General features: G+C 33.3%; 1 protein-coding gene across 1 annotated transcript in view; it reads right to left on the reverse strand.

Annotated features, from left to right (window-relative positions):
- Nucleotides 1-5,897: 5,897 nt before the first annotated feature.
- The window catches only part of LOC148940228 (uncharacterized), a 37,589-nt gene continuing 18,878 nt past the window's right edge, over nucleotides 5,898-24,608 (reverse strand). The window contains exons 2-5 of the mRNA XM_089105922.1: nucleotides 22,234-22,654; nucleotides 18,332-18,591; nucleotides 9,048-9,202; nucleotides 5,898-6,236 (exon numbers count right to left, since the gene is read on the reverse strand). Of these exons, the coding sequence (XP_088962048.1) occupies nucleotides 6,107-6,236; nucleotides 9,048-9,202; nucleotides 18,332-18,591; nucleotides 22,234-22,651 (963 nt within the window). The 5' untranslated portion in view covers nucleotides 22,652-22,654 and the 3' untranslated portion in view covers nucleotides 5,898-6,106. The remainder of the gene's footprint in view (nucleotides 6,237-9,047; nucleotides 9,203-18,331; nucleotides 18,592-22,233; nucleotides 22,655-24,608) is intronic.

Consider the following 24,608-nt stretch of genomic DNA (forward strand, 5'->3'; position numbering starts at 1 on the left):
CGGCGGATTTCCAAGCATTATTTAAAAAACAATCAGAAATTAAATTAAAAAAAAAACACTTTTTTTCAACTGAAAGTAAGAAGCAACATTAGAACTTAAAACGAACAGAAATTATTACGTATATGAGGGGGTTCTCCCCCAAGTAAATACCTCGCTCTTTACGCGACAGTTTTTTTTAGTGCTTTAAAAATAGCTATCTATTATAATTAAACGGCCTTTGTGATTCAGAGGTTTGTGAATTAAATTTTTTTTTACTTTTAATGTAAAGAGCGTGGTATTGACTAAGGGTAGAACCCCCTCATATACGTAATAAAATATACGAAATAAAAAAAAACAATAAAAAAAAAAAAAACAAGCGATACGGCTCAATAGTAATCAAAACTTTTAAAAACGGAATTTTGATGTCAATAAATGTATCAAAAGAATGGGCTTATAATGCTGATTATAAATATATAAATTTTATTAAGTTTTGTATTACTCATCAAAGGCTATGAGTCTGATTTTTTAAAGAGGGGTGAAACATCCCCTACAAGTGAAAGAAATTTAATGAAAATCACACCGTCAGATTCAGCGTATTAGAAAACCCTTTAACATAGATTTCAAGCTCATATCTGCAAATATCTGCAACTTTGTATTTTTTGCCAGAAGAAAAACATACGAATATGGAAGTTCGTTACGTAATTTAATTTGTAAATTACGTCAGAACCAAATTGAGAGACAGCCATTTAGAAAAAGAAAAGTAAAATTTTTATGCAAATTTTGTTTACTTATTCAATAACGGTGAGCCAAAATAAAAGCTGCATTAACTACAAAACGATCAGAAATTAATTAAAAAAACAAGTTTTTTAAACTGAAAGTAAGGAGCGACATTAAAACTTAAAACGAACAGAAATCATTCCGTATATGAAAGGGGCTGTCCCCCCTCAACGCCTCGCTCTTTACGCTAAAGTTTGACTCTGTCTCCCAACTTTATTTTTTAAAACAATAAAAAACTTTAGCCTAAAGAGCGAGGCGTTGAGGAGAGGACAGTCCCTTTCATATACGGAATAATTTCTGTTCGTTTTAAGTTTTAACGGCGTTCCTTACTTTCAGTTAAAAAAACTTGTTTTTTTTATTTAATATGGAGAAGGAGCTAGTTTCATTAGTTAATGCTAATAAAATAAAACAAAATATGATGAAAATAAAAATGTTTAGAACCAAATTTGGGCGATATATTTGCACATTAGGGGGTTAGGGGTGGGTCCTCTCAATTTTCAATCGAATGAGCCCTATTTGAAGCTTCTACGACAAAACTTTCTATAAAAACCTTACATGGCCCAAGGGCTTAACTTACGACCCTTGTCCTGAGGGCTAGGGGGAAAGCGTTGTCATCCTCAAAGAAATAATTTCCAGATCCTTCAACTACGTTGAACAAAATGGCCTTATCAAAATGTTGATTGGAAATGTTTGGGGAAGTGATGGGCATGGGGGGGGGGCAATTCTCCCTTTGATTACTTTCGATTATCAAAAAGGACACTAGTCCTTTCAGTTTCCAATTGAATGAGCCCTTTTTGAAGTTTCTACGACAATGTTTTCTAGGCAAACCTTATATGCCCCCAGGGCATAACTTACAATCCTTGCCCTGAGGGCTCTGGTGGGGTTCTCCTCCTCAAAAACATAATTTCCAGATCTTTCAACTACGTTGAACAAAATGGCTATCTCAAAGTTTTGATTAGATATGTTTGGGGATATAATGGGCGTGGAAGGGGTGTTAGTTGCCTTCCAATCACTTTGGGCTATTAAAAAGGGCACTAGAATTCTAATTTCGAATCGAATAACCCATTTCGAAGCTTCTATGGCAGCTCTTTTGATACGAAGTGCCCTGGTCTAAAGGGAAAAAAATAATACATTGGGCCAACATCGTTCTTTACTTAGGCAGTGCTATTGCGCTGCCAATGATTTTTTGCCAGTGATTTTAAAAAAAGGTGATTTAAAAACCTCTACAAAGATGATTTTTTAGGGGTTAGTTTCTTTTTCTCGTTAATATTAGTCAAATGTTACTTGTAAATTGTACAAGCAAGTGAGAAACTAGCAATCAACTGTACAGTTGTCTACTGTAGCCACTAATCCTCTCCTTGATTCTTACCAATTATATTTACTCAAGTTTAGTATATACATATTTTTTGAAAAAAGTATTGAGTATCTTCCGCTGAGTTTTCCAGAACCCAAGTTTTAATAGAACCCAATAGTCGAAAGTGATTGGAGGGCAACTAACGCCCCCCTCACGCCCACCATTTCCCCAAACATATCCAATCAAAATTTTGTGATAGGCATTTTGTTCGAAGTAGATGAAAGGGTAAATATCTACCAAATCATATTATTGACTTACACATAAAGTGAATATACCACTTGATGCCTTTTTTTTATGCTGATTACAAATATAATAATCATTTCTATCGGAAGTGAATTTCAGCCCCCCTATATATGCCAATTCAGGGTATATATTTCTACATTAGGGGGGGGAAGGTGTTGACAAATTTCGTTTCTGATGTAAATGGGAGGTAAGTTTAAACTTTACCCCCCCCCCCTAATGTAGAAATATATACCCTTAATTGGCATATATAGGGAGGGGGGCTGAAATTCATTTCCGGTAGAAATGATTTTATATTCGTAATCAGCATAAAAAAAGGCATCGAGTGGTATATTCACTTTATGCGTAAGTCAATAACATGATTTGCTGGAAATTAGGTCTTTGCCAGCGTTGTCGTACAAAACTTAAAAAAGGACTCATTCAATTGGGAATTCAGAGGGCTAGTGCCCTTATTAATAGACAAAAGCGATCGGAGGGTGAATACCCCCCCACGCCCATGATTTCCCCAAATACTTCCAATCAACATTTTGATATAGCCATTCTGTTGAACGTAGTTGAAGGGTCAGGAATTATGTTTTTGAGTATGACAACCCCTCACAGCCCTCAGGGCTAAGGTTGTAAGTTATGCCGTAGGGGCATATAATGTTTTTTATAGAGAGTGTTGCCGTAAAAACTTCTAAAAGGGCAATTTCGATTGGAAATTGAGTGGGCTATTGTCCTTTTTAATAGTCGAAAGTAATCAAAGGGAGAATTCCCCATCCCCCATGCCATTCATTTCCTGATGTGCCTGTAGGGCAACTAACCCCCGTCTCAAACCCACCATTTACCCAAACACATGCAATCAAAGTTTTGTGATAGCCATATATTTATGGCTATCTGAAGAGGTTTACAAAAACCTCTTTTCCATACCATCCAAGAGGTAAAGATCTTGGTACTCTTTTTAGAAGTTTCGGCCGATGCTTTTTCTCGTTAAGATTAGTCAAATATTACTTGTAAATTGTACAAGCAAGTCCGAAACTAGTAGCCAAATTATCAGTTGCCTACTGTAGCAACTAATCCTCTCCTTGTATTTTATCAATTATATTTACTCAAGTTCAATATAATATGTATATATATATATATATATATATATATATATATATATATATATATATATATATATATATATATATATATATATATATATATATATATATATATATATATATATATATATATATATATATATATATATATATATATATATATATATATATATATATATATATATATATATATATATATATATATATATATATATATATATATATATATATATATATATATATATATATATATATATATATATATATATATATATATATATATATATATATATATATATATATATATATATATATATATATATATATATATATATATATATATATATATATATATATATATATATATATATATATATATATATATATATATATATATATATATATATATATATATATATATATATATATATATATATATATATATATATATATATATATATATATATATATATATATATATATATATATATATATATATATATATATATATATATATATATATATATATATATATATATATATATATATATATATTTCAAAAGTATGGAGTATCTTCAGCTAAGTTTTTCAGAGCCCAAGTTTTCCCATATGAAGTAACTGTAAGGGGTATGTTTATTTTTTAGTATAATTCGAATAAAACACGTTATGGTCAGCATAACTAAAATAAAACATTCCAGTGTTCGAACCTTTTTAATAGTCAAAAGGGATCGGAGGGCAACTAACGCCCCTCTCACACCCACCATTTCCCCAAACATATGAAAATCAAAATTTTTGAGATAGACATATTGTTCAACGTAGTTGAAAGTTATGCAAATTAGTGCTTTGCCAGCGTTGTCGTAGAAACTTCAAAAAGGACTCATCCAATTGGGAATTGTGTTATTAATAGTCAGAATCGATCGGAGGGCGAATGTCTCCCCCCCCCCCCCCCCTTCACGCCAATGATTTCCCCAAACACTTCTGATCATCATTTTGATATAGACATTTTGTTGAACGTAGTTGTAGGGTCAGCAAATTATGTTTTCGAGTATGACAACCCCTCACAGCCCTCAGGGCTAAGGTTGTGAGTTATGCCCTGGGGGCATATAATGTTTGCCCCCAAAGCATATAATGCTTTGGGGGCATATAATGGAGACACATAGGATTTTTATAGAAAGTGTGGTTTTATAAACTTCGGAGGGGGCTCATTGGATTGGTAATCAGACGCTCTAGTGCTCTTTTCAAGATTCAAAGCTAACAGAGGACAGCTACCCCCTCCTCCTACACACTTCTTATTGCCCCGAAATACGTCTAATAGAAATTTTGAGATAGCCATTCTATTCAAAATAAATTCTATTCATGTAAATATCATATAACAAGGCTTTTGGGGTTGAAACAAACCCCAGAGAATAGGGGAAGGGTTGTAAGCTATGCCCAGGAGGTATTTAAAGTTCTTATGGAAGGGACGGTTGTTTAACTTCAAAACAGGCTCTGTCTTTTTCCCTGAAAAAGACTATGTCAATATAAAACGAACATAATTTAATCAAAAAAAATTTTTGCACAAAATACGTTTTTTCAAAAAAAAAGTAAAGAACTCCATTAAACCAAAAATAAATAAAAATATAATCAGATAATCTACCAAGCATATAACTACCATAATCAGTATCAATAAATAAATGACACCCAAAACCAACAGAAATTAAAATAAGTCAAACTCAAAACCAGCAGAAGTTCTAAACCTTATGCTTTCTAAAAGCCAGAATCTAATTTGTACTTTACTGAAAAAATTCTTTTAAAAGTTTTCACTTTTCTAACTTTAAGAAATCAAAAATTATTTAATATTTTAAGGAATAAATATCAGCAAATGTATATTAAACTGACAATGCACATTTTTTTTCACTAAATTCATTTGAATTTTTTTCAGTAAAGTGCTTTTAGAAAGCTTACAAATGCTTTTAGAAAGCAGGAGGAACCCTACTCATATTAATTTCTGCTCCTTTTGAATTTGATTCTGTTATTTATTTTAATTTCTGTTCGTTTTGAGTTTCATTTATTTATTGATACTGATTTGTGGTAGTTGTATGCTTGGTAGATTATTTGATTCTGTTTTTGTCCATTTTTGGTTTAATGGAGCTCTTTACTTTTTTTTGAAAAATGTATTTTGTGCAAAAAATTTTTTGACTAATAAATGTGCCACCATCGTTCTTGACATAGGCAGCGCTATTGCACTGCCTATGATAGAAGGATAATAAGTAATTTTTTAAATACAACCTGACAAGATCGACTTAAGCATATGATGTAAAAGCAGGTGAGAATCTGAGGTATCTGAGGTAGCTGGGGTATTGGAGGTTAGGGTAGTATGGCATCTGGCGCCTATTACTGACCCTTATTACAGGCTATCTCTTTAATATAAGATTTTGAAACTAATAGGGCACCTGAACTTTATGTTACTAAAGATGTTTATGACTAAAGAGATTTTATTTCATAACTATATTTAAATATAATTCATAAACAATAACACTGGCTAATTAAAGACACTAAAATCTAGTACATATATACGCAGTTTTAAACATACATAAAAACGAAATAAATATGTATCTTTGGCTGCCTTATTCATGCACTTATACTCATAATAAAGCTATGAGTCACTCAGCTTCGCTTTAGTTGCTTCGTTTTAGCTGGTTAGCTCCGGACATTTGTGGAGGTAGCAACGTCCCTGTTCTGAACCATGTTTTGCTGCTACACGCAAACGATCTTTGAAAGCCGGGCTTACCATTTTATTCCCCATGATACTGTGCAAAACTCTAGAATAAATAAATTTGTTTTAATATGTTTGGGCTGTCGCAAAGGGGTTGCGCACTTTTGAATATCGTGTACACCATATGGCTCATACCACAAGCGGTAGAAGTGGGTTAAGTGTGCCACAGTCAAACAAGTGACCCTGCAAGATATGCACAAGGTGTCAGAGAGTGGGCAATCCCTTGGCTAAGATTTTGACCTGAAGAGGAATTTGGAACTTTATTGACACAGTTTTAGTAGGTTTACTTTTTTGAAATATCATTGTTTGAGATGATGCTCTGGATCATTAACTAAGAGATATATATTCTATATTCTCCTTTTATTGCCAAATTTAATGCTGTGCCCAAACACAATTCGGGCTAAATTTTCCTTTTCAAATTCTTAATGAGGAATGAGGGGAGCAAAAGGATTATGATTTCTATAAACAAAAGGGAAGAAAAATAAAAAACCATTGGCGGATCCAGGGGGCCGGCCCCCAAAGATTTTGCTCATTGGCACCCTTGTTACATTTTGCTTCAGATCCGCCGCTGAAATTAACAACAACAAAAGAGAGGAAATAGAAGATGAAATTCCATTGAAGTATTAAAAATATATAAACAGATTAAAGAAAAAGCAAATGTAACACAAAACAACGGAAAAAAAACGCATGATTCTACTCCCGTGGCTATATTCAACTAAAAAAAAAAAAATCTACAGTCACTTCACTACAAGCAAAAATTTCTGCTTTGAAATTAAATTAATATATTGTTTAATCAGATGTCTCTCACCCGAAAAGTGAGAGCCACTTTTTGGGTAACAGGGAAAGTGTTTATTACCACCGCTTTTGTAATGTTCCCAGATAATTCCCTGCATTAATGCTTACTAATGATCACGGCTAAGGACAGAGAAAAACCATATCTTATGTAAACGCCATCTTTTGATAGTGTTGTATGAAAAATCTATGTCACTACAGCTTCTGTAAAGATCCCTGTTTAAAGTTTCGGCTACTGGGTCAAGTTTCGCTCTTTACTGTGCTGCAGTTACTGCTGCAGCCATAATAACTTTAAATGCCTCCGTATGATTTGAGGCGGAAATAATGAGACAAAGGAATCTTATAATAGAATGAAGTCCAAATGCTTGTGCACTGTCAGTACTTTTTTTCATTGTTGGTTGCAGCATGCACAGTCAAACACTCCCTAAAAGCCGAACTTCGAAGACCTAAAAGTATCTTTAAGAACATCACTTGCCGGTTTAGGTCCTGTCCATTCTTTCTTTCAGCCTCTAATGAGAAAACATTTGAAGAGGCTGGCTGCACTAATTCAAAAGAGGTTATACTGCATAGCATAATTTTTTGTTAGAAAACGGAGACTAAACCAGCTATTTCTATAATACATATGTTTCCAGAGCTCGCTTATGAGGCAAAACAAGCTTTATAAAAAAAAAGCTTTATTTTATTTTGACTGTAAAGAGACTACTGGGATTCTGAAAAATAGAAATATCTAAATTCCTTCACAAACCAACCGAACCATGAATTATTTGGTTTAACTCGTTTAAAGGATAGGGTCTTACTGAGATGATATATATATATATATATATATATATATATATATATATATATATATATATATATATATATATATATATATATATATATATATATATATATATATATATATATATATATATATATATATATATATATATATATATATATATATATATATATATATATATATACCTTTTATCTTATTAAGAAGTTTGCCAATAAACATTTGTCAAGGAAGCTTGCCATAGAGAAGAGAAGCCAACTAACGACAATATGAGTCCCAGGACAACGAGCCGAGCCTCTCATAGAGCTGAAAGGAAAATAACATCGAACGACATCACTTGTAGCTCTTTCAATAGACTCTAATGAAAAGCTTACCTCCCTCCAGTCATAATGGAAGCTTAGCGTAAGAGAAAACAAGTTTTTTGACGAGACCTAGAGTTCTCATACAGCGAATCAGACTTCTTAGCTCTGACAGATAAACAAAAGAGGCTTGCTCACATTGTAACTAAATCACTTTCAAGATCTTTTAATGAGCTCTCAGTTTTCTAGCCAGCAGTCATCAGAGAAGTTTGCTTCTTAAGGCTGACAGAGAAATAGAAGAAGCATAATCACATTGAAAAGACGCCACTTTCTAGATCTTTCAATGGCTTTCAGTTTACAAACTAAAAGTCATCAAATAAATTTGTCGAAGAAGCCTGCAATATAGAAGAGAATCCAACTAATGAGAATATGAGACCCCTGACAACCAGCCAAGCTTCTTACAGTTGAAACAAAAATTGAAGAAATACACTCACATGGAATGACGTCACGTTGAAGGTCTTCCAATGGAATCCAGTGAGAAGCTACCCACCAACCCGTCATAAGAAAAGCTTAGCGTAAAGGATAAGAAGTTTATCAACGTAAACTAGAGCCCAAAACAGCCAATCAGGTTTCGTATTGCTGACAGAAAAGTGGAACTCTGAGTTTACCGGCAAGCACTGAACTCTGAGTTTACCGGCAAGCAGTCACCAGAGAAGCTTGCCGCAAACGAAAAAAAGTTTACTGACGTGAACTAGAGCCCCAAATGGCCAACCAAGCTATTTAGACCTAATGGAAAAACAGAAGAAGTATTGTCATATTGAAATGATATTACCTTCTAAATCTTTCAATCGGCTTTCAGTTTACTAGCCGATATTCATCGAAGAAGTTTGTCGTAAAAGGAAAGAGCTTCGTTAACGTGAACTAGAGTCCCAAAACAGCCAATCAGGGTTCTTTAAACCTGACAGAAAAATAAAAGAAGTATACTTACATTGAAATGACGTCACGTTCAAGATCTTCCAAAGGACTCTCAGGGTCTGAGTATTCACAGACAATGCGATCCATGCATTTATTTGACGACTCCATAAAACCAGAACAGCTTAAATACCCAGCCATCAGCTTTTCATTTGAGTTTGTGGATGGAATCTGAAAAGAAAATAATTGATGAAAATAAAACAGAAATTGATAATTTTTTATCGTTGTCATCCCTAAGGATCGTAATTGATATTTTCACACTTCCAAGATCACTGTGAAAAAAAATTTGCTAAGCTGCTCTCAATGGGAGCATTAGCAAATCGATATTTTTTCGATCGCACATTGATCCTCCTGATCTAAATTGTTCTCATAATCCTCTTTTTAGAAAGAGGTTATCAAAGTGTTTTGGTAATTATCTCGGAAAAGTAAGCATGTCGAATCCAGCCCTTAGAAGTGAGAATGATAATTTCTTTGTTTTACGAAATGCTTGTAACGAATTTTGCTAGTGTGTTTCTGAGAGCCATAGAGGCTGTCAAATTAATTTGCTTAAACTACGGGTCAAATTAAGGGCTTAAATTACTGAGATTTCCTTTGAAGTTTCTTACAACTTTTAAAGGTCCCTTTTTCAGTCTGAAACTCAATCTAGATAGAAGTTTTAGTTATCCTATTAATACCAAAAGTTTCGGAGAAATTAATCATCCTCTAATCTGATTCAATAAAATTTTGGTAAGTACTGAAAATTAGGTTGACAATCTGGGCAAGTAAAATTATTCTATAGGGAAAAATTGTAAAAGTCTTACAATATTGGACTTTCTGCGCTTCGGCTTTTGAACTTTCCTCAGGATTTATATCACTCTGAATTTCATGTTCTTAAGGAGGACAGAAGCGAAATGTCTAGTATGACAATAATTTCTGTATGAACTAAGGCCAGGGACATAATTTGCTATGGGACAGGGGGTCAACTACCCCTCCAAAACCCTCTTTTGCCTAATCCCCCGTCCCAGCTGAAATTTGGCTTCTTCAAAACTCTTTTCAAAACTAAGACAAGCCTGCACAGTTTAAGCATCAACAGAAATGGTTCAGTTTTCTTTAGTATATCTTTACCTGTATGGTACTATATGGCTCATTTTTCAGTTTTCACTGTCATTTTCAGTTGATTTGGGAAAGTTGGCTCCAACTTTGCCCCCCCCCCAGGATTTTAATGGAATTACGCCACTGACCAAAGCCCATGTAAAATCTTGGCCAATCAAATCAACCCATAGGACAACCCATAGCTATACAAAGGATTATCTTGAAATAATATTTGGTTGTTGCGTCATCGGGTATTCACATAGTGGGATAAAGGTATTTATAATTATGTGAACCCTTCATATGTGTCAATTGGTAAAACTATAGAGGGAAGTAAAATGTACTTTTCAAAATCCAAGGGAGAGCAATTTTACTGTTTCTTCAATGTTTTTCAGTATAAACACCAAAAATTGGTATTTTTCTAAGCCTAGCGTGAAAGGGACTCTAGGCAGGGAAAATGTCTTTCCTGTCCCCCTCCCCAATAGACCTGACTGAAATCCCTAAATTCTTCCTTTAGGACGAGTGACCCGTTTCTGAGTTAAGGAAAGGACCCCAACCTTGAAGAAGACAGTGAAATGTATACTTTAGGCGTTCTGCTACCAATTTCTTAAGTATATTGTTCAATAGGTTAGCTAGGCCCATCTAGGATAGGTTAACTGACCCCATCCAAAAAGGTTAGCTAACCCCATCTACCAGCCATGAAGTGAAGACCCTGACCCTGCAGACTTGTAATAAAGGGATGTTCTACATTAATAGGCATCTTCTTACAGTTAAAACTCAGTCAAAACCAGTCCATCCAAGCCAGCTCAATCTAAAGCCCTTTTCAATACCAAGAATACCGGGAGAAATGGTTTGTCTGTCAATTTGAACTGGTTTATACTTAACTCTCAGTAGATATTGAAAAATGAATTGGAACTCTGGATAAGTGAATTTGGCTCATCGAAGGAAAAAATTGTAAAGGCATATTTTCAATTTCGGATTTATGAAACTAAGAGAGGATAGAAAATTTCGAACTCTTATCTAGAATAACATCAATTTGGAGTTGTTTCCTCCAGCAACGGGAAATGAAAAACTTATCCTAATCAAAAGATGTTTGAAGAATCACAGATGGATGTTCTTCAAAATTGACTTTTACATCCGCACTCAAGCTTCAATACCAAAAAATAAATATTTTATTAAATACGAATAAGGTATAAGTAAATTTAAAATAAATCAATATAAAATTTGAATAAATTGATATAAATACAATCTCCACCAAAAAATATCAACCATAATTAGCAGCTGTTGTTGGGTCTTTTGTAAGTCTAAACTGTCACTGAGAACGCTGTTTTGATAAATCGCGCTACTATTTGAATAAATTTTGAGTAGTTACGAGGAGTGACGAGTAGTAGTAGTACTCGTAATTGGAAAATTTCTGAAGCCTTCACACAGTTCACTATTCGATTATAGTTGGTTTGTGCTAAGGGGAGATTGACCCCTGAGATTTGGTATTCTTAAACAGGAAGAATACGAAGGTTTCTTAACGGAAAAATGGAAAGGTATTTTTCTCAAGGTTATACATTTCGCTCGGTTATGCCTACCTTTATCCCCTCACTAAGATTATCGGGCCAAGTACGGGCCCTTAACTTCAAAACATTCAATGTGTACATATTGTTAGGTATTCCAACTTGGGATTATGTTACTTGAGTAGAAACATATTTCCAACAGTTTGTAATTGCTTGTGAAAAATTGGATAAAATACAAGTAACTTTCATTGATTTAGGAAGCAATATTAAAAAGATTTCTGAAAAATTCATTATTTGAAAAGCACGGGTCTATTATTAGTCTAGGCCCAATCATGTCCTGCTTCTCTTACCTCCTACTGAGTAAAAAAAAAATAAAGAAAGAGACTTAATGAAAGAAAAAAAAAAACTTTTTTCTCCTGCTTAGGAAAAAAAGAAAAAAAGAGACACCTCAACGCTAGCCATTAAAGAATGGAATTGATTTTTGTCGTCCAAGGTGGGAAACCCTTAGCCTTATATTAAGGGATCTTGGAAACAGGGCTTCCACTATCCCTGAATTTTCGGGGATTTCCCCGAAAATCTATGCGTCTCCTCGAAAAAAAATTCGGTTCCCTGAATCCCCGAAATTTCCCCGAAAATCATTCAATCACGGTGTCACCCCTAGTGACTATCCCTAGCAAACATTACTTTACATACCATAATTTTTCACTACACTTTTGTTCGTTAATTTTCGTCACCTGTGGTACTTTGCATAAAAACCAGGCCGATATAATTTAAGTATTGACGGTTCTTCATATTTTCACAAAAGTGTCATTTTTCCTGGATTTAGATAAAATCATTTTGAATGCAGTATTCCAAATTCTATAAGATTCTTTCGTTTATGGTCATTCGTGGTCAAGAGACTTTTGACAAAATTGGCCAAGAATTATACTTGAAGTTGTTGAACGGAATACTCAGCTGGATTTTGTGTTTGGGAGTTGAGCTTCTAAAGAAGGAGAAAGGCTTTGAAAGTCGAATCATAAGTTTAAAATTTTGTTTTCTTTTGCTATTTTTGGTTTTGGACTTACTGCACTAATGTTTAATACTTAATGATTGAACGCATAACACATTGAAGGAATTGATCTTTTTGCCAGGAATTCTTACCATTAAAATTTATCTTTCATTCGGAGTGTAAATTTTAAGTTGTTTTTTTTTATCTGAGAATTGTGCTTGTCACACCACCCTTTATCGTCAATTCACCTTCCCTTCCCCTCACAATTATTATTCTGGTCCCTTCACCTGTGTAATATTTTCAGTGGGCGGAGTATTTTAAACTGCAGTTTTAGGATCTTTTTACGGTCTTGCCAAACTGTTAGTTAGGCAAAGAAAATTTTACGGAAAATATGTTCTGCTAAAATTCAGGATAGCCAAGTAAACTTGTTTAAATATTTAGGCCTATCTTTGTACCCTCTAATGCTAGAACAAATAGTAACCCTTTATGAAGGCTAATTCTAGGTTAAAAACAAATTAATTTGAAGAATTTGTGGTGTAATTATTTCTCCTTCAAAACTATCCCTAAACACCATATTCTTAACATTAGAAATGCACAACCTCCTCCCCCTCCTAATGGGGTAAAACTTAGCCATATACTATGTACAAGGTTGGGAAATAAGGGATTTAAGCGGAAGTGACCCCAAAAATATTATTCATAAGAAAATTTTTATTACAGCTTAAAGTAAAAATTTGGTTATTAGACTCATATTGTTTTCTTGTCTAGATTTATATTATTGTTGGACTTATTTATCTCGAACTGCTGGTTAATAATGCCAAATAATGTTAGTGTGAAGAAAAATAATAAGTAACTTTTATATAATTTGTAGCCTAAAGCTATCATGTCCAGGCATTAGATGGGCTGTTAAAAAAAATTGAGATTGCAATAAGTACTACATTTGGAACAGGGATGGCCGCAGGGTTGGTGGGAGGGGTGGAAGTTAATCCGTGACCACATAGTAATTATAAGGTAACGAATGGAAAGGAAAGCGTAGCAGAAACAAACAATAAAACAAATATATTTTCCGCAGGGGGGGGGGGTATTTTCCGATTGTATTTTCCACGGGGGTAATTTCTGCGGGGTATTTTCAGTGGGAGAGTATTTTCTGCGGGGGTATTATTATGAGGGGGAGGGGTATTTTTTGGTTTCGGTACTTGTTGAGAATCCAGTAAACATGCGATAAGTGAAGTTTCGTTAAGGTTAATGAAATAAAACAAAGTATGATAAAAATATAATAGTTTAGAAACAAATTTGGGCTATTTATTTTCAAATTGGGAAAGGGGGAGGGTGGGTTTAAGCATATAATATATTAAATGCGTAGCCTAACCTAACCTAGGTTAACTTTTTTTGCCCCTTCAACCCCAAAAAACTGGAGTTCAAACATTTTTCACGGAGTGAGCAATAAGTCAAGGCAACGGAAACCTGTTTTTCATTAGAATTTCATTAGATTCTAAATGTGATTCTCGACATGTTTACCAAATTCTTAATAAGTACCCCGTTTTTTTTCGCGGGGGGATTTTCCGGAGGGGGGGGGCGTAAACACCTAAAACATTAGAATCAGTATGAAAACCTAATTTCATTTAGTTCTTGTTTGTTTTAATATATATATATATATATATATATATATATATATATATATATATATATATATATATATATATATATATATATATTGCTGTCTGAACACTTTTAATTATAAGAATTCCAGCTATCTCTGTTTTATTTACACTTTCCGGAAACTTTTATAATGCTCCTCTTAGAGTCAAACACTATCCAATTAGAAACTGAAGTTGCCCCTCTCGAAATCAAGAGTAGCCGAAGGAGTGTTTTTTTCTTCCTATTGACTCTAGATATTTCTTCGCAAATATTGGGAATTAAAATTGGTAATTTAGATAAGTGCAGTCAGCTCAACCAAAAAGAAAATTTAGGAGCAATATTCATATTTTCAGTTTGGACTTTGGACATCAATCTTTTTGTGTATTTACCCAAGGAATCTCAACTATATCTTTGAGGATAAAAAGATACAAATACCCCCCACAAATATTTTTCCAACAAGCACTGACGATGTTTTTAGAAAAAAATCCTTATCTATAACTCAAGCTTAAGTATATTGACTAAAAACTTGATTTTAAATGAGAATGAAAGTGTATTTGAAAATTGAACTAGTAAAAGTTTCTCTGTCTAAGATGACGAACACTCCTCTCGTGAAGGGAACTTTATCCCTCTAGTTCAAATAAATTGTTATTACATCTTAGAAAATTGAAAGACTACTGGATGCTCCTTGCAGGGTTGCCACTTTTACTAACCTGTCACTTATTTAAATACTTTTGTTTTTTCTCTATATATTTTTTTTCTTCCCTAATTATGTTTAAAATATTATAAAGAATACAAAATTTGTATTTTCATTTTAAGAAATGAATTTAAATGGATCTCTAAAGTCAAATGAAAATAGCCTCCAAGTTCAAGCACACGATACTAATTTTGAAGCTTTTTCACTGGATGATTGATGCGCTAAAATCAAAGCCACGAGCAAATCATGTCTTGGTTCTATCCTCTTTTCTATTTTGTGAACTGGTTTCTTGGTGGTTAAAATAACTTTCTTTTAGTTACATCTTAAAAGTTTTTACATCTTTAGTCACATCTTTCGTACTTGTATGATATAGCCCCTATCGATCAAGTTGTTCATTCATTGACGCATTATAGAACCGGTTTTTTCGTTTCAGCTTTCAGCTTAGTGTGAGAAAATACACAGAGAAGTGACAGAATAAATGGGAAATATATAGTTTGGGCTATATATTTGCACATTAGGGGGGGGGAAGGGGTGGTAAAGTATTTGGACAGCGTGAATTTAGGAAACAATCCTTACTTCATAATATGCAGAATAATTGTAGCTAACAAACTTTACATGCAGGCCCGCTGTACTTTACCCCACACCCCTTATGTGCAAATATATAGCCGAAATTTGTTAATAAAGTATTATATTTTTATCGTACTTAGGTAGATTTTATCAGGATTAACCTAACTTCTCTTTTGGAATGGTCGGGAGTATATCATACAAGTCCCCTATTTTTATTTTGTGGTCTGGGTGGTTAAAATGGCTTTCTTTTAGTTATATCATAAAAATAATTTAAAGTTGAATTGAAAAATAAATAAAAACTGAAATTTTCTGATATCGAGCGTAAAACAGGCTTTCCTTTTGAAGCCAGTTTGAAGTCTACTCTAGAATAAACTTAATAATGGAGAGTAATCTATAAGTCTACCTGTATAAGTGCCTAGTATCCGTAACTCTAAACCATTGACCAGTTTTCAACTCTTAAAACAATTGTACGACATTATACAACGGGTAACTGCAGCCCGCAATCAAGTGATTATTACTCATAAAAGAGGATGCATATAGTCAGAAGGTTTCGTTAAAAGGTGACAAATATCAAGATTATGCATAGATGTAAAAATATTTTCCTCCTTAATTTTGGGTGGGAGGACTGAGGGGTAACGATATTTTAAATGTTTGTGAGAGAAGGCCCAATATTTTTTCACCGTTTCTCCTAAAAAAGTGCACGCAATTTTTTTCCCTTTTTTATATTTATTTTGTCGTCTTAAAAGCCTTGCTAAGAGAAGATATATAGATTAGAAATAAGTTTCAGAAAAATAGAAAAAACTGTTGGCCTCTGAGATTGAGCTGAAGTGCCACCGTAGAAAAATGGAAAAATAGGTGCTAAAACTTGTACGTCACTTCATCAGGGCGGGGGGGGGGGAGGAGCTATATGGAGAGGAAAAAATCAAATTTGTTCATAATTCAGTCAAAGCCAGAGTTTTAATTTTTGTATATCCTCTTTAGAATGTGATTTTCGCCTCTTTTTTTCACTGAAACTACAAAAAAAGAAGAAGAAGAGATTTGCTTGTCCCTGTGTCTCTTTTTCTTCCCCCTGATTTGTCCAATTATTTGGAGAGGGGGCTCTGTGGTCCTGCCAGCAAATAGTGCTCTTTTAGAATTTTTTTCTCTGCTGTTTATTTTATGAATAAAGACATTAGAAAATGATATATGCCTGCTTTTTTCACTTAAAACACTGAACTAAAACCAAAATCCTTAAGTTTATTCTAACGATACTTTTTTGTGTTACTAGTAAAAATCACTTCCTTCCTTTAAATGATAGAATGGGTAAGATTAAATTGGTCTCCAAATGGCTCATAAGACCATCATTCAGTTAAATTTATCAAAGGTCCATTTTTTATGTTTCCGGTTTAGAACTTAATGTCTGCACTCCCTGTTAGTTTAAAAAACCCTAAAAAACTCAAATAATATTTTTCTCTGTTGCTATTAAAAATGTTTACACCCCTTCAAATAATTCATCTCCATTATAGCATTTAAATCATTGTCTTTCCAAGCTATCTTTATAGACTCCTTTAAAATTAAACCTATACTTAAAAATTATATGTCTAAAATGAAATATGGTTAGGTATATTGTCAGCAATTCATTCATTTTCTTTTTTTATTTTTGTTTAACGAGGGCCCTCTGCACATAACATCACTTACAACAATGAATATTTTCCCTCCTTTTCAGTATATTTGCACGCCCAATTATACACATATTTCCTCGTTATCCTCTGCCAAGCCTTTTAAATTCCAGCTTTTCGCTACATTCTCGCTACTGAACGTTATTTAAACTCGTTCAGGTCTTTCTTGCTTTCTTTTATTTTTAGTGTCTTCATTAACAAATCAAGTTAGTTCAAGCAAGAAGCCAGCGGAGAAAGCAACAGAGATGTTTCAGGATCTCACGGGCTAGACTTTCTCCTGTAATGCGAGTTATATTTGAAAATACATTTGATGTTGGTTCCTAAAGAGTAGTCATGGATTATTTTTAACTCTTTTTGTGTCGTGCGTTTTGGGATTAATCAAGTTGCATATATCTTAGGAATAGGGTACAAATTCAAATGAAAAGTGGCTTCTGGCCTGAGATCAGGCCAGACACAGCCTAACATTTGGTAGGGAATTTGCTAAGAATAGAATATATAAGAGGCATTTAAGTGATTGGACAGCAGTTTGAATAGAATAATTGAATATACTACGTGCTGCTTTTTTACTGCCCCGGCATCTAAGTTGTACATGTCACGCTAAGAAATACCCGGAAAATACCTGGGTCGTTTGATTCTTTTTTTGCATTGTCATTATTTTCTATAACTCAATGACCAGTTTGATGTACCAGTTAGAGTGGACATATTAAAAACCCTCTAAAGCTCCAGTAACATATTGAATTCTACCAAATCATCCGCGAAGTTATAACCACTGCTAATAAGTAAAAGTACGTATATAAGGCGTTTTACTCCTTTCCAATTGATCGGCATAACAAAAAAAGAACTTGTTAAATTAAATAGTATAGATGAACAGAGGTCAGAGAGGACAGAGGACTCAAATAAAAAAAGAATTTGGGGTATGCTCTTTATTTTTTCAGAAGGTGTTTCATATCAATATCGGGGGATGTACTTACTGAAGACATATACTTTTCTATTGTTTTTTTTTTCAAGGGGTGCTTCAGAACAATATTAGGGGGTTTACTCACTGAAGACATATACTTTTCTAATGTTTTTTTTTCAAGGGGTGATTCAGAACAATATTAGGGGGTTTACTCACTGAAGATATATACTTTTCTAATTCTTTTGTTTCAAGGGGAGTTTTAGATCAATATCGGGGAATATACTTACCAAAGATATATACTTTTCTAAAGTCTGTAGTTCCTGTACTTTTTCTGAGAACAGTGGATCCAAGTTTGTTATGTTCATATTATCCAGAGCTAAAGATTGTAGATTATCTTCCACTTCACTTGCACCTCTCTTTTTTCGCCCACTTGTTAATACAGCAAGTGTTAGTAGCACTGGATTAGTAGCGACAGCAGCTGCAGCACCAAGAAGTGCCAAACCTGCTAAGGGAGCGATCAGTGATGCCACAGGATTTGCACTTTTACCTAGATAGTAAAAGTTGTGTAAGAATCTCATATTGACAAGTATTGAGTGGTCAAGGGTTTTGGGTTAGCCCCTCCCTTCAATTTTTACACTAATATTTCATCAGTTCGTCATTGATCAGCGATGCTTATCGACTGCACTGACTTTTGTACTAATCTTGTGGCTACTGGAATCAAACTCTGTGCCATGTACGTAGTCTATTGATATGTTTTAGATATATACTTTGTTATATATGTTATATGAATATCCAAAACATTATATGTTTTGGATACTCTTGATGCTTTGAAAAATTTAACCTCTAAATTGGTCCTTTCAAACTAAATAATTTTATGAAGGGTAATTGAATAGACTAGTTAATATAACTAATTAGCTTAAACCTTTATGAAAAAAAATCATGTGTCTATAAGTCAAAAAATGAGTTAAAGCCAGCAACAACAGAAAATGGGTAAATATCACAAACTGTCATTAACAACTGTTAATTTTATATCTAGTAACAAAAATGGAATTAGAAACGTAAAAAAAAATATACATATTCTGACCGCTTAGTCGCATATCTAGAAACTTCAAAAAATGTCTCTGAATATTTCTTAGCCTTCCAATGATTTCTGAATAATATACAGCTTGTTTACCTGTTTTCTTAATTGAAAAAAAAACTAAAATTTTAAAAAAATAAGAAAAAAGGGGATACCGCAGTAACAGCATACGTGTGTCAGGTCCAAGCATTCACAAGGTTCTTACGTATTTAACGAAGATACCGTGCATGATCTAAGTAATGACGTTTTTCCTTTAAGCCAATTCACATTAGAAAATTCTTTTTTGTTAGAGATGAATTCCTTTATTTGGATGAGCCCTCTCAAAGTGAGAAGGGAAGTAACTTCAAAGCTAGGGCTTCTTCTCTAATTGGGCCTCTACCATTAATTATATCCTTTTTTATTAGTTCTACCCTCTTTATAATTTTCCCTCTCTAATTTTTACCCTCTCAATTTTTATCATCTCTAATATACCCTTTCGAATTGGGACAAGTAAACTCTCTTACGTGCACCACTACGACAACCCTTCAAAAACTTAGTACTACCAATATTCTATGACAAAGTTTATCGTTTCCAGTCTACATTCCTATTTTCTAAAATTAATTTAAAAAAACTTTCCGAAAAATAAGTTATCAAAGAAAAGTAAAGGCTATTTTAAACTTAAGCTCGGGAGATATGAATACCTGTTAAAATTCAAACTCAAAACGACCAGAAATTACTATTAAAGAATAAATGAAACCCATAAGGAACAGAAATTAAATAAACAATCATAGCAAAAAATATACAACAAGTAATAATATAAATGAATAAATAGATTCTAAAGCGAGTAATGCTTAGATTTAATATGAAAATAAAGCTTAAAAAAAAAAAAAAAAAGTTTGCTATTAAAGTATAAATGAAACTTAAAACGAACAGAAATTAAATAAACAATCAATGCGAACAAATATACAATATATCTTAATGTAAATGAATAAATAAATCTTAAAACGAGTGAAACTTAACTTGAATATGCAAATCAAGTTTGAATCGAATAAAAATAACTACAAACAAGAGTTTGGCTATCGCCTCAGTGCAGAAGCCTAAAACCTACTGCGTCATTGGCGCCTTACTGAAAACTATATGAGTCTTGAACAGTCTTGGAAAGTATAAACAAAATCAAATTGAATATTAGATATATAATGATATTAATCGTTGAAAGATCCATCAGTGCAAGATTTTTTTTTTCACTGTAATTTTTATTTTCATTTTCATTGCTGTAAGAACTGGAAAAGAATAAATTTGTAATATAAGAGTAATTCGTTTTCAGTGAAGCGCCAATGACGCAGAAGGCTTTAGATTTTTACAGTTAAAGAAGGGGGCAGAATCCAAATTTTGTTTGTAGTGAAACTATAATTTTCTTGACCAATCTTGAAAAGAACTAATAAATTAAACTGAATATTTGATGTATAATTATATTAATTGCTGAAAGCTCATCAGTTCAAAATTTTACTGTAATTTTAATATTTATTTTCAATATTCAGTACAAAAGAAAACATTTGTAATATAATTCGTTTTCAGTAAAGCGCCAGTGACGCAGTAGGTTTTAGGCTTCTGCAGTCAGGCGATACCCAAACTCTTGTTTGTAGTTATTTTTATTCGATTCAAACTTGATTTGCATATTCAATTTAAGTTTCACTGGCTGATAAAATCCTCGTTTTTTCACCTTTTTTGGTTTTATTTTTCATTTTGTTATTTTCTTTCCTCTCTGAGTTTCATTTGTCTCTGTCACTTTTTCTCTCTACTTTTTTCTAGATGCCTTTGTACCTCTTTCTCTATCTCTTTATTCCTCTGTGGGTCTGTCTGTCTGCCTCTCTCTCTCTCTCTCTCTCTCTCTCTCTCTCTCTCTCTCTCTCTCTCTCTTTCTTCTTAGTATCTTTTGTTTTTCTGTATCTAAAAAACAAAAAGATACTCAACAAAGGCTTTTACCTTCCAGTGATATCGTTAAGACCGTTGGCCATATACCTGGGTATCCCTAATGGCACCTGTATTCACCACATTTGTAGTCTTCTGATTGCTCACATTTCCCGTCAACAATCTGCCCCCTATGCTCTACAAGAAATTTCGTTTCAACTATTTTACCTTGCCAATCTCTACAATACTGTAAAAATACCACGTTCTCTGTATGCTATGCCTTCCTGGAAGATTTAAGATAAAATTGATAGAGTAAATATCTGCCCAACTTCTTCCATTTCACCAAATTTCTGCTCCACATACCACCATGGATATACACCTCAAGACTTATTAATAAACGTGGCATAACCGACTGAGAAATTTCCGTTTCAAAACTATGTGAAAAAATTAAAAAAATTTCACAAAAACAAAATTGCAGGTCACCAATGCTTTAAAATTCCAATTTGGTAATCAAATTGTCGATTTTTTTCTTATTATTTAATAATTTACAATTTATTGCTGTTACCATTCTTTTGCAGGTGAAGATAATCGTTCAAATATTCATTTTTCCCCCTTGCTTTTCAATTTATATTTTGTCATTTTCTTTTTTGAGAAGGCGGATTTTCAATTAAATTAATTGCTATTAATAAGGAAAGACCTAAAAAGATGCACATACTGCATTTTGAAAACTGAAGATCATATTGTAAATATTGACGAATTAAATTAATCATAGGAACAAGTCAATCTGATCAATAAACTGAAAAAAGGGTTAAGTATGGGGTTTTAACGGCGAAGAATGATACATACCAATATATTCTTATTTGTAATTCAATTGTATACTTCTACCGTTTTTTCTACCTATATCGGTAAAAACCTTGTGTTAACTATCACTTTTAATTCACTTATTAGATTAATTTGTATTGAACAGTAAATTGTAAAGTAAAAAACTATAAAATGGTTTCTGGTGCGCCAAATTACATGAACACTATGGAAAGCTACCCAGGCTTGTGGGTCAACCCCCAAACGAACGGGAATAAAAACAAAAAATGACAAAATAATTTATAAATTCTTTTGTAATTTATAGATCTTTTAAATTATTATAAAGCTTTTGTAATTCCTTTATGATATTATAATTATTTTATAATCTATAAATTCTAGTTATTATCATTTACAGGAAAGACTCACCGTATCCCCCACTATAGCTTCCACCGTAACCACTACTGCTATAAGATCCTCCATAATTTCCTCCATAGCTTCCGCCATAACTGGTTCCATATACTCCACCATAGCTATTTCCTTCATTGTAATTCCCTCCATAATTGCTGCCTCCTCCACCATAGCTGTTAGCACTGTAAGTATTTCCTGAGTTGTAAGATCCACTGTTTGTGCTGTTGCTAGCATTGGTGCCTGTTTTTACATTTTGCACAGCGTTACCATCTCTCGCCATGGTGGCATATCCTCCTTCGTATGCAGCAAAGATGTTATTGTCCTTAATCGCATTTTTATCTTTATCCTTGTTTGTTTTAGCGCGACCAAAACTAAAACGTGCATGAACGCATAACAGAAGTGATAGAAGAACTCCGAACAAGAAAAACAGCTTCATACTCTGTAAGATGTTGAACTTTGTCTTATTAATTCAACCAAACAAAAATTAAAGCTTAGGAGCAAAATAAGCTATAGTACTATGACATCTATTTAAGTCAAATTAGTAGCCTACACTGAATATTCCTCAAACTATCAAGAAGTTTAGTTTCTAGAAGTTTAGATTCTGTGTGTGTTAGACACACACACACACAAAACACACACATACACATTCTTATTGAACTCAATTAAAGGGTAAGGAGCGATAGTATTGTGTTAGACTGTTTCACTGGATAAATAACTCGATTAAAAGGAAGAAAATTCCCCCTCCCCTTTAATCGAATTAAAAAGTAATTGTTATTATCTTCGTATTAACTTCGAAGAATACGTATTCTTTACGGAAATAGGTATTTGTACAGTTATAGTTACAGTAAATAGGTATTTGTATTGTACGCCCTCTTTTTATTGAGAAGAGGGCGACCTCCCTCACATGCACAATAATCTCTGTCCGTTTTAAGTTTTAAAGTTGCTCCTTACTTTCAGTTGAAAAAAACCTGTTTTTATTTCTTAATTTCTGATCGTTTAAAAAATCCCAAAAGCCATTTAATTAGAATAATAACCTCTTTTAAAAGCTCTAAGGAAAACTTTAGCGTAATGAGAGAGGTATTGAGGAGTGGACGACCTCCCTCATATGCATAATAATTTATATTCGTTTTAGGTTTTAATGTTGCTCCTTTAAGTGAAGTGCAAATTTTGTTCTGGCCTTGGGAAGGCATAGGGGTTTTGCACCCAACTTAGGTTAATTTCTGCTCGTTTTGATTTTGACTCGGTTAATTATTGTAATTTCTGTTGGTTTTGGGTTTCATTTATTTATCGATGCTGATTTGTGGTAGTTTCAGGCTTGGTAGATAATTTGATTTTATTTTTGTTCATTTTTTGTTTAATGGAGTTCTTTACTTCTCTTTGAAAAACTTATTTTGCGGAAAAAGTTTTTTTAATAATTTCTGTTCGTTTTATATTGAAATAGTCTTTTCAGAGAAAAAGAAAATAATACTTTAAATCTTTTCGTTTTTTAAGACTTTATAGTTTGGCCTTCTATTTGTATGCTGGAGAAAAACTATCAACAATTTTCAACAACATACACCTTTTTGAAAATCTTGACACAAATAGTACTGTTTAATTTAGTTATACCTCCGCTAGTTGACCTGATATGGAAAACTTGATACCATTCCCATAAAAATCTGTTTACTTTCTTTTATAGCATGGATACACTTACGCTATTTTGATTTTGTCAAATTTTAAGAGCAGAAGTAGCCCCGAAAGTTTGAACATAATACCCTCAGTCGTTCTTGGGATACTGCTGAGATGCCTTATTTGTAATGAGCATTATCACAGTTTATTTTGATTTAATCTTAAGGCAACATTTAGTTTTTAACCATATTCGACAAATGAGAGGGTGGGCGAGGAAGGGGGATTAGTTGCCCTCCAATCACTTTCGACTATTAAAAAGGGCATCAGCCCTTTCTATTTTCAATCGAATGAACCCCATTCGAAGTTCCCACGATAACTCCTTCGATACGAAGTGCCCTGGTCTAAACAACAACAACAACAAAAAAATATCACTAATCACTTTCGACTATTAAGAAGGGTACTAGCCGTTCGAATTTTCAATAGAATGAGCCCTTTTTTCAAGTTTCTACGACAAAGATTTCAATAAAAACCTTATATGCCCCCAGGACATAACTTATAGCCCTTGCCCTGAGGGTTGTGGGGGAGTGCCCTGCTGAAAAATAAATTTTATATCTGGAAATCAACTACGCTAAACAGAATAGCTATCTCAAAATTTTATTGGATGCTTTTGGGGGAATGATGGGCGTGGGGGGTTAGTTGTACTTCAATCACTTTCGACTATTAGAAAGGGCACTATACTTTTGAATCTCCAGTCGAATGAGCTTTTTTTGAAGTTTCTATGACAACGC

The sequence above is a fragment of the Artemia sp. Qi Xiang Cuo genome, chromosome 20 (assembly GCF_049724085.1).
Source record: "Artemia sp. Qi Xiang Cuo chromosome 20, ASM4972408v1, whole genome shotgun sequence".
NCBI classification, from domain to species: Eukaryota; Metazoa; Arthropoda; class Branchiopoda; order Anostraca; family Artemiidae; genus Artemia; species Artemia sp. Qi Xiang Cuo.